Below are 11,144 nucleotides of genomic sequence, written 5' to 3'. Positions count from 1 at the left end.
AAACTAATATCTTTTCATTCCCTTATCCCATTGTTTTTTTAGGATAAACATGCATCCAAGAGTAGACAAAGGAACATCAGGTTGATACCGGTACCGACACATATAATTAACAATTCATCACCCATTTAGTAGGCATCAACCAAAAGGTTGAATACAATATCTTACCACAAAAATTGAACTACTTGGCAAATTTCTACCAGACTCTAATGGCAAATTTCGAAAAAGTGGGTCAAATCTCTTTTTCTTTCTTAAATAGTGGAGTTGTATTCGACAGGATTCTAATCTTTAATTTTTTTAAGATCTTATGTTATTATAAAGACTTCAATTATTTAAAGATTTCCAATTCAAATTCGAAGATGAGAATATAAAGTTTATGAGTTCAATTCTATTACTTTGGCTACTTTCTCTTGTTTACCAGTGGAACTCGAATATAGACGTTTACAGTTTAAGTTAGATAACCGATCATTCAACTTAATTAATATCTAAGCTTTCTTTTTGGATCAATAGGGATTGCATAAAGTTTCTTAGCTGATAGAAACTACAGGAGGTGTACTTTGTGGATGAGCTTGATAGCAGGGTTTCACTATATGTAGCTACAAAACAAGACATTTGGTATTGAATTGTCACACCGTTGCTTTGATTTACAACTCACTTGGCAGTGACTTGAATGGAGACTGATGCATGTAGCTTTTGTTCGTAAAAATGATCTCATACAAGTCAATGACAGGAGCAATTGTCTAGTGTTTTCAAATTTAAATGCCCATTACAAAACGAAATAACAGTAGGGTTTTGTTGAACAGTGCTTATAGTTATTATATAAAGCAATATATCTTGGCCAAATGGCAAGGACACATTAAAATTTATATCATTATTCCTCGACTGTGTATTTAATATAGAAATATTACCACGAAAAGTATGCTAAAAATGCCTTAATGGTTCTTGTTAGCAAAACCCATAATAATATAAGCTTTATCACTGCTATAACCTCAGCCCTTCTATTGCCTTTTGCTTTTTCTTATTTCACCAAATAAAAACTTACCGTAGAGCTTAGAGGTGTTTCACATTTTAGGTATGAATGATGTGAGTTCACAAGGATCGGACATGGTTTAAGGTAGGATTTCTTTATTTAGATTGTGCATTTTAATGTTAATATTTTAGCCAAGAAAAAAAAATTTAAGGACATTTTTCACTCAAACTTTACCTAATACATGCTACAGCTTTTCTTTTTTTTTTTTTTACTTTCAGTTTTATGTTTAATTTGTATAGTTCATTGCAATATCCTTCCTTTAATTCATGGTCCTTTCCAAAAAAAAAATAATGCTCAACTTTTATGTGAACCATGCACATTTTCTCACGTTTATCGTGATGCAAATCAAGAGGCTCATAAATATTGCACACATTAAGTGTGAATTTTCTAATTATTACACAAATTAGGTGTGAAATTTTTTCGATCAAATGGAATAATTTTATTATATCAGAAAATTGATATAGAGTCAACCAAAATTGAGTGAACCAACTTTCTTAAATTGGACAATGGAATGAATTTTCACTTTCCAAATATTATAAAATTCATAATAGAAACAAATGAAAAATATGTTTAAAATTCACTCTTTATAAGTTCTATTATGATTCTATTATTGCGAATGTTAGACTATTTTAAATTGTTATTTATTATTTATTTTATTAAATTCATATTTTAGAATTTTCAAATGAATATCTCATCAGACAATGATCAAGACCTTAAGACTCTAATTTGAAAACACCAAATTAAAAAACTAGAAAAAAATGAGATTTATAGAATATGAAATGATTACTACTTTACTTTAAAAAAAACATTATTCTATAAAGAAAAGAGTATATCAGCATTCTCACCTGAAGACTAGAATATACTGTATCATCAAAACCCTTTACCCTTGCTTTTTGCAAATGTCTGTTCACTGCATGGGTTGCTGTCTGTGAAAAGGCTGATCGATAGATTATGATGGCGTTAAGGGGCCATGTGATAGAGGTTTCAGCTGTTTAGCTTAGTGACAGAGATGTCCACGTGCACAACTTTGTCACTTAACCATGTAGGACGAGGCAGTTAGTCAAGTCTTCCATCCTGTGGGACAACTCCCTTCATGCTTGCATCTTTCTCCATAGTTTCTCTTCTAACAATAAAAATAATACTATCCTATTCAGAAGCAGAGTTAGCTAATTTTTATTGAGAGGGTCAAATGTGAAGAAGAAAAAAGGTTAAAATTTTTTTAAATTAATATGTTAAATTTAATTAATAATTTCCTAAAGATTAAGCTCGGACTCTATGACCTAAGTATAAGAGAATTATTTAAACAATTTACATATTTTTTCTTTTAAAGAATTTATTAATTATTTTCAATTTATTCATATATACTTTAATCAAACTTAAAGAAAAAAATTAATACAGTCAATATTTAATATTTTTATTTTATTTTTATTTAAATTTAAAATAATAAATATAAAACTAAAATGCATAAAGTATAAAAAGTTAAATACGATATATAGAATTTCACATTATCATTAAATATATAAATAGTTAAATAATATAAATAAAAAGAAAAAATTAAAAAAAAAACTTTATTTTCTCTTAATTTCACACAATTGTGGTGAGTGGTCTCACCTTTCTTTTTTCAAATTCGAAGTGTGCTTCAATATTGAGTTACATAGAAGAGAGTAAAGTAAAAATAAAAAAATAAAAGAAAATAGAAAGAGAAAAAAAAAAGAAAGAGAGAAAGAGGTGGAGAGAAACTTAAAAATTAAGATGAAATTGAGTAAGGCTTATAGGGTCAATTTATTAATTTTTTTTACATTAATTATTAAATAAAAAATTATTTTAAAAAGATCATTTAAAAATATAATAAATAAAAATTTTAAAAAAGTATAAATAAAAAAATTTAAAAATTTTGAGATAGACATGGCCCTCTCAAAGGTACATTACCCTCCGCCCGTAATCCTATTCCTTCATATATATTCCTTTCTTAAGGCCTTTGCAGTAGGTAATTATGATGGTCAGATTCATTGCATTTCAGCTACAAAGGCTTTTTAAATCGTTATATATATATTCTCTATGCTCTTGAATTATGCATTTATGATTATTGAACTTGTTTTCTGTTGCAAATTTCTTTCCAATCACTAGTTATTGATCCTTCATATATGGATTTTATACTCCCTTTTATTCAAGAGCAGATCAAAGAAAGTGATAGGGTGACAACCGTCACATCTCAATTTTTAATTTGTAATTTGAATCGAATCATTGATCCGAACTATAGTTTTGTGTGATTATCCTTTAATCACTTTTCATACAAAATCCTAAATCCACTACTATATTTATTCAAGCTTTGGCTTCTCTTTTTGGTGAAATAATACGAGTTTCCTTCTAATTTAGTGATTTAAAGCCCAAACTTTAGCTATAAATGGTGTGCAAAAGATGAATACCAATAATTCATCTAAAAAAGAAAAGGATTAAAAAAAAGACTACCTTTTGTTCTAATTGAAATTCCAATAATTCATGTATAAAAATTAAGGTCATATAGTAATTCATCGGCTAGTTTGTAATGACATAAATCATGTCGCTTCATGCCATATAAGAGAAAAATGAAAAGGTGATCTTTACATAGCAATGTAATATATGCAGGCATGTAGGAAGTTCTCTATATTAATTTTCAAAAAAAAAAAAAAAAAAAAAGGAAGTTCTCTATATTTTCCTCTTTCCTTCCATTTTCCATCAGTAAATATGGAAAACAATGGGCTTATAAGGAAGCAATCCATGATATTCGATAAGGGCACAAATTTGTGAGTAGAGCTAATAGAGGCAATGTCTTTTTGTGCCTGTAAAAGCCCCCTCCACCCCACCATTCCCTCATATTCATTACAAAAGATGACTCGTTCATGTCTTGCCATTAAATAAAAATGTTGCGTTGCTAAGTTCGACCCCACATTATTTCTAGCACCGAAATACAATGACTTTGCACCCACCGTCCCTCCCCCTATAACCCTTTAAAGTACCCCATTCTTCCTGAGTGTAAATCAAGTCTCCTTTTCCTTTCCAATTCTCTCTTCATCTCTACCCAACACCTTCTTCTAGACCCAAAACAAAAGCAATGAAGAAGATCAATCTGATACTTCGAAAATGCAAGACCTTGTCAAGACAACTAGCAAGATCATCGTCTTACAGCAGCCTAAGGTCGAAATCGGCTAAGGAAGATCATCTCTCGGATCACATGGGAGGAGATGAACATTGTGAAACGATTTATGTTGGGAGCACAAGGAAACGTTATGTCATTAGTGCCAAGTACCTTAAACACCCTTTGTTGAATGCATTGATAGAGAGGTCGAAACAGAAGCATGGAGGAGAAGACATATTGGTGAAATGTGAGGTAGTATTGTTTGATCATCTTTTATGGATGCTTGAGAATTCTGATCCAAATCTCATTTTGGGTTCCTTGGAAGAACTAGCTGACCTCTATGTCTTTTGATGAGCTCAACCTGATCAGGCATATATATATATATACATATATAATATGCTTTTGAATATTTTGATCTTGTTTAAGATAAAAAACCAAGAACATGATCAATGAATATTCATGTAAGGTCGTGATCATGACATGCATCCTGATGATGATTCAGAGTTGTAATATGATTCAATATCTTTTAATGACCTCTTATTAATTAATTCTTGATTTCTGTTGCTAACTCACTGCACTTGATTTGATGGATCAAGTGCTTATTATTTGCATTCAATTGGGGGTACCCTTTCTTTGCAATTCATGTCTTTCTTTTTGTGGGTTCAATTTCTTATTCATCTTATGTGTAACAAATAAAGGCTGAAGCATCATTTTTTTTTTCTTTTCTTAGATGAATTACTCAATAAAAGTTGGCAATTAATATTTTTACTTTTTATTTAAAAATAATAATAATAAGACAAGCACCCCAATAACTTCAGTGAATAAAATAAACTAGATCACATGAGGTAGCCCTTTTGAGCCTACCCTCTTGTTTTACCTCTCACTTTTCCCAATTGCAGGCAAATCTTCTAAGAAGGCCAATCTTTCTCTAATGCAAAGTAAAGGTGGCAAAATTTGACTAAATCTGAAATCTTCTTTAATTTAAATTGATTGAAAAAAAAAATTGAATAAAAAAATAAAAAACACGAAGCTATTTGAATCCGAAATAATATGATACAAACATAATTCAATCTTGAAACAAAGTATAACCTAAAATGAATTGAATTCAAAATTCGACACAACATCGATTTGAAAACCCATAAAACTTGAATTTATAATTTGAAAAGATCCAAACTGTCATTAAATGATTTTGTTTAAATTAAATAAATAATAAAAAATTTAAAAAAAAAAGTTTTAAAATTTTTAAAAAATAATATTATTCATATTTATTATACAATTACAAATAATGTATTTTCAACTTTTTCAATTTTTAATATTTTGAAATAATTAATTATAAAAATAATATTACTAATTTGACATTTGAATATTTTAATTCCACATTTAAAATAATCATGTGGAAATTTGAGATTTGGGAAATTTTTTGGAAGGGTTTTTTACTTTCATTCTTGCTCACTTTGTAGTTGTTATTTTCTATATTATTTCTTTACGCTTTAATTTTTATGGAGGAAGGAAAAGTAGAAAAAGATCACAAAGTGAATCATAATTTAATTTAAAATTAAAATTAATTATTACTTATAAATTAATATATATTTAAAAGTATACTAATGAGTAAGAATATTAATACAATTAGTTTTAATTTTAAATATAATCAATCATTGTAGCTTATGAGTATTTAGATTAATTGTATTTAAGTAATTATATTTATTGAGTTATTTTTTAATATAAAATTTAAATACTTTGTACTTATATAAAAAAAATAAAATTAATTCTCAAGCATTTAAGTGTAAAAATGTAAATCAACCAAAAAATCTCCTTTCTTCATCATTAATGTGCAAACAATTATATCAATTAATTTTAACTTTTAAATATCATGATTTCATATAGCTTATAAATTACAATTTATAAATAAAGTTGCCAATTAAACAAAATAATGAATTAATCAATCAATTAAACATTTAGACTTCTTAAGTTAATTCAAATCAAGACAATAACAGACCTCTTAATTAATTTTAATTCTTCGCTAATGCCAAAATGATCAAATTTTAAAATAAATCAATATTATATCAATCAATTTAAAATATCATGATTACTGATTTCCTATTTGTTGCAAACTTTAATCAATGTTATGTAAAATTAATTGATCCATCAAATTTATTATGTCATTCGTCAAGCCAATACATTTTATTCTCCATTAATGCCAAATCATCAAATGTTAAAAATAGAACAACATTATATGAATTGTTTTAAAATTTTAAATTTGTCAAATTAATAATGATATTAACCTGACATTTATTATGAAAACGAATGAAATTATTTATTTACACTCGAATTTTTCAAAAATCCAAAATAATCGCAAAACCTCTTAATGATCCAAACTCGTAATGATTTGAACCTAAAATTAACCAAATCCAAAACCCTACTTGCCACCTCCAATGAAAACAAGCTCCTCCATTTCCTATACTGGGCACATGTTCCACCTTGCCTGACTGACTGACTGCCATGAGCACCCTCATGGACCTCCAAGGTAAATTGTTGGGAGAGTTATATAGTGAAGGATTTAGGGCTGAAATCCAAACCCCTGGGGACCTATACACTTGCCTTGAGCCCAATCTACCGTATTGCTTTCAAGGTTACTACTGACTAACAATGGCAACAACACAAATATAACTTGTTTTCTATCAAAGATCTTGCAACCCTATCCACCAAAAACAAGGGCTTATTGGTTTACTAAATTTAAAACACAAAACAACCCTGTATGGTCATTAACAAATTTATTAAAGATAAATAACAAAATGGATGATCAGAGAATGAAGGGGGAGCCATACTCAAACCCTGGCATGCAGAGGCTTGGTCTACATGACAATGCCAGTTTTACGGAATATAACAATAGCATGAACAAAATTACCACAGTTGCAAGAGTTATAAACACTTGGAATGTCATGACAGCCAATTCCAAGTCAACTACTGTTTGCTTCCAGCATAATTTAAAGGAAATTCAAGATTACACCAGTCTCTGCCAAGGAGAGTCACGCTTTATACTATCACCCAACCACCCAAAAGGTCACATTATTTAGCCAAGTTCAAGCGATATGTTAGATATAACAAAAGTTTTACAGCTTCCTCATGAGAAGAAACAGTCTCTGGTCAAGTTCAAACTGGGAGACATGAGAAGCTTCTCCCCTGAGCATCATTAGAAGCCCGCCATATGAAACATAGATCTCCCTGAAAACAAGAACAGGCATTTAACTCTAAGATCAACTAAGAAGACTATAACAGCCCAAATAGATCAGATCATGTCACATAGTGAAACCACAACAAAATTAATCCTATTGAGTATCAAGTCAGAGTAACTGCACCACCCAGCAGCAATAATGGTGGAATAAACAAGGAGATACTCATGGGACACAAAATCAAAATGACCAAGCATGGTTAATAAACATACGCTTTAAGTCCTTTCCCTGAACCATCGTCTGATACCTTGTATAGCTTCCCATGCATGACGTACTCGTACTTATCTGCAAGAGACTTCCTCCCCTGGAATATAGGTCCAATTTGTTAGGCACATGACAACAAAAATATTGCATACCTTTAAGATATGGGTGCCTTTACATATATATACATGCATAAATACATATATATACAGAAACAAAAAAATCTAGGTGTTTACACACACACTTCCCATTTCTTTGGCCTCCATAACTAAGATGCCTCAAAGCCCTAATCCTAATAACAAGTAATCAACTAATCAATGTTAATTAATTAACAATCAAGAGCTTCTAGTCTCCTATTGCATAGGAGACACATAATTCTACCAGTCATTTTATATATTCAAAAATCCTCTCCTTCTCCCAACTCCCAATTCCCTTTTCTTTCTTGATATCTAATCGTTTCTCAATTCCTACACCAACCCTCAACGCTTCAACCTCACCATTGGCATTGTGAATAGCTAACCACACCACCCTTTTCTGATTCACCACATTTGTTTTCCTCATTTCTCACAGGTCAGCCACTTCTCTTTTTAGACTCAAATTCTCTCAATAAATATAGAAAATTGAAGCAAAGATCTAACAAACCATGAAAGAAGGGTTAGAAATGGATGTTGCACAGTTGTGGGTTTTGGTTGAGAAAAACGATGACAATCTATCTTCCCCAAGTTGACAGAGAGTCGGTGACTTTTGCTCAATAAAAAGTTGATCAAATCAAGTAACCGAAGATCAAAGCAAAAGAAAACCATCAAATTTTAATCAGAGGATCTCGATGTTCATATATAGAAAAACCAGAGCTTTCAGTTCCAAGAACACCCAACCAAATATAACAGTAACTAAGAAAACTGATTGATACAAACCCAAAATTAATGAAACTTCAACCTCCACATTTCCTTCCATCAAGAAACAAAATGTCTACCCATGTAGTTGAGCAAAGGAATAAATTTTCAGGTCCCCATATGTTAAAAATACTTATAGTAATAATATCATGGTTACCTGCAAAATTTATTTAATAAAGTTGACATGCTGCTTCTTATTAAAAATGACAACAAATGATCTCTCTCTTTATTCTAACTCTCTTGCTGAGCAGTTTTATTGAGATATTCAACAAGTAATAGAAAATAAGAACAAATTATTTATGCATGTGAAGAGGACAAAGTTACAGACAAGATTTCCAGTGAAAGAAGAATTACTTGGGCAAAGAAGTGCAAACATAGAAAAACCGGCCTTCATAAATGTTGTTTCTTGAGGAAAACTGATGGGAAAACTATATATTTTGCACCTCTCTTGAGATAGAGAGAGGGAAAGAAGAAGACAAGGGACTTGACTTGAGAGGACAGAATCTAGAAATATCCTATGACACATTGATCCACATGGCTGACTCTGCTTAGTAAGGAAAAGCTTAACTTATTATTGTTATCATATGACATATTTAAACAATGTGTAGTATACATGGCAGATGTCCTGGACTTTTAACCCCTCTTTTAACTTGAGACTAACATGACTTAATAGTTAACTAATTAAACTATAATTACTATAATATTGCAATTCTAACTCTATGGACATCTTAGTTATGAAGACCAAACTTCAAGGACAAATTGTTTATTTGCCCCACAAACTATGACCATATATTGCATGTGAGAACTGTTGCAAGCCAATGCTGTATATAATAATAGTTATCAATTTAATGTAGCCACTTGGGGTAGACCCTCACCCTAGGGGTAGGGAGCACAGGGGTTTCAGTAGAAATCTTGGTAGTGTTCTCCTCTGACACCCATCATAGAAATAAGGATGTTTTAGGCCCCAACACACACACATGACACACTTAATTTATGCTCATTTTCTAACTTGGGCATCTGTGATAATATTATATCAAGAGGGCAACTAAAAACAAAATACAGCATACTAGATAACATAAACGTGTTAAGGTAAATAAAAGCTTTGATGTATGCTAGTCATAATATTACCCAAATGCACCTTTCACTTTCAACAAGAATATTTGTTGTTGCGGCAAACAAATTAGCAAAGTGTGTTAAACTACAACTATAAGAAGACTACCGGAGTGTAATAACCAGTGTCAGGTGTTCCATCCAAGTTCAAAGTGTGAGCTAGTGCCATTGTGAATTTGTCACCGACGTGCATTGGATATATCTCTGAATTCACATCTAGATGCATGAACATATCACAATTCTGGCTCCGGGCTTCAATACGAGTAACTGCATGAATATATCAAAACGTAAATGGGAAATGTTAACAAAACACTTAATTGAAGAATTACGCTTAGTTATGAAGTGCAAAGTTACAAAATGGGAAATGTTAACAAAACACTTAATTTATGCATGTGAAGAGGACAAAATTACAGATGGGAATATATCAAAATGTAAATGGGAAATGTTAACAAAACACTGAATTGAAGAATTACGCTTAGTTATGAAGTGCAAAGTTACAAAATGGGAAATGTTAACAAAACACTTAATTTATGCATGTGAAGAGGACAAAATTACAGATGGGAATATATCAAAATGTAAATGGGAAATGTTAACAAAACACTGAATTGAAGAATTACGCTTAGTTATGAAGTGCAAAGTTACAAAATGGGAAATGTTAACAAAACACTTAATTTATGCATGTGAAGAGGACAAAATTACAGATGGGAATATATCAAAACGTAAATGGGAAATGTTAACAAAACACTTAATTTATGCATGTGAAGAGGACAAAGTTACAGACAAGATTTCCAGTGAAAGAAAAATTACTTGGGCAAAGAAGTGCAAACATAGAAAAACCATCTGAGAAAGAAAAAAAATTTACGCTTTCACTGTCAAGTTGAGTTAATAACATATACACATAATTGCAAAACATTACAGAGCAAAGAAAGAAACACAGGGAAACAAATCATAAATACGCATAGTGAGTAACTTAGACAAAAGAAGAATTAAAAAGCGAAGGAAAGATTAAAAGAATTCTACCTTTATCAAACTTTTTACCATCTGGGTCAAGCTTATCAACCACAAAAATATCCTCGAAAAATATTATGCTCGACATATTCTGCAGATTTTTACCTTCAACACTAAACACTAAACACAGTACAAAAGTATCTCAAACACAACAAAAACAGAAAAGAAAGATGAGCGGGTGGGCAGAGAGACGGGTTAGGACGGCTTTTATAGGGGAGGGAAGGGTAAGTTCGGCTGGGTTTGGAAGGGCCGAAGGGTAAGCATTTGGACTCGGTAGACGCAATTGATAACTCATAACTTGGGCTGCATCACAGAGATTCAACAGATATTGACCCATTATATAGGATTTTATTTTTCTAATTTTTTTAAAGTATTAAAATCATTTATTATAGTTTAAAATATATTTAAATGGACTAACCCTCTAAATCTGTTTATAAAATTTAAAATAATTCCATTATCAATGTCAAAAAATATTTTGAAGTTGGTTTTTTTTCAATCGGACTATGCATAACTACTATATCGATAAAGGATAAATGAATAATTTTTATTATTTAAATTAA

At 30.6% G+C, this 11,144-nt stretch overlaps 2 protein-coding genes across 4 annotated transcripts; one reads left to right on the top strand and one right to left on the bottom strand.

The window, feature by feature from the left end:
• The first annotated feature begins 4,031 nt into the window (after positions 1-4,031).
• On the top strand, positions 4,032-4,672 carry LOC18594589 (SAUR-like auxin-responsive protein family). Its single transcript, XM_007022200.3, has one exon. The coding sequence runs from the start codon at positions 4,119-4,121 to the stop codon at positions 4,491-4,493; it is 375 nt and encodes a 124-aa protein (XP_007022262.3). The 5' UTR covers positions 4,032-4,118; the 3' UTR covers positions 4,494-4,672.
• A 2,389-nt stretch (positions 4,673-7,061) lies between these two features.
• LOC18594588 (DNA-directed RNA polymerases II, IV and V subunit 8B-like) lies at positions 7,062-10,882 on the bottom strand. 3 transcript variants are annotated; one of them, XM_018125268.2, is made up of 5 exons: positions 10,597-10,882; positions 10,384-10,416; positions 9,686-9,843; positions 7,620-7,676; positions 7,062-7,364 (listed from the first exon to the last, which is right to left on the bottom strand). In XM_018125268.2, exons 1-5 carry the CDS (start codon positions 10,670-10,672, stop codon positions 7,293-7,295), a joined length of 396 nt encoding a protein of 131 aa, XP_017980757.1. In that variant the 5' UTR covers positions 10,673-10,882; the 3' UTR covers positions 7,062-7,292. The 3 variants fall into 3 exon arrangements, with proteins under 3 accessions (XP_017980757.1, XP_007022261.2, XP_007022260.1); XM_007022199.3 differs by having other exon boundaries at positions 7,585-7,676; positions 10,597-10,877; XM_007022198.3 differs by lacking the exon at positions 10,384-10,416 and having other exon boundaries at positions 7,585-7,676; positions 10,597-10,870.
• Positions 10,883-11,144: the final 262 nt, after the last annotated feature.

The sequence above is a fragment of the Theobroma cacao genome, chromosome 7 (assembly GCF_053813885.1).
Source record: "Theobroma cacao isolate CCN51 chromosome 7, ASM5381388v1, whole genome shotgun sequence".
NCBI classification, from domain to species: domain Eukaryota; kingdom Viridiplantae; phylum Streptophyta; class Magnoliopsida; order Malvales; family Malvaceae; genus Theobroma; species Theobroma cacao.
Note: the sequence above shows the minus strand (reverse complement) of the source record. Positions and strands in the feature narration are given on the sequence as shown.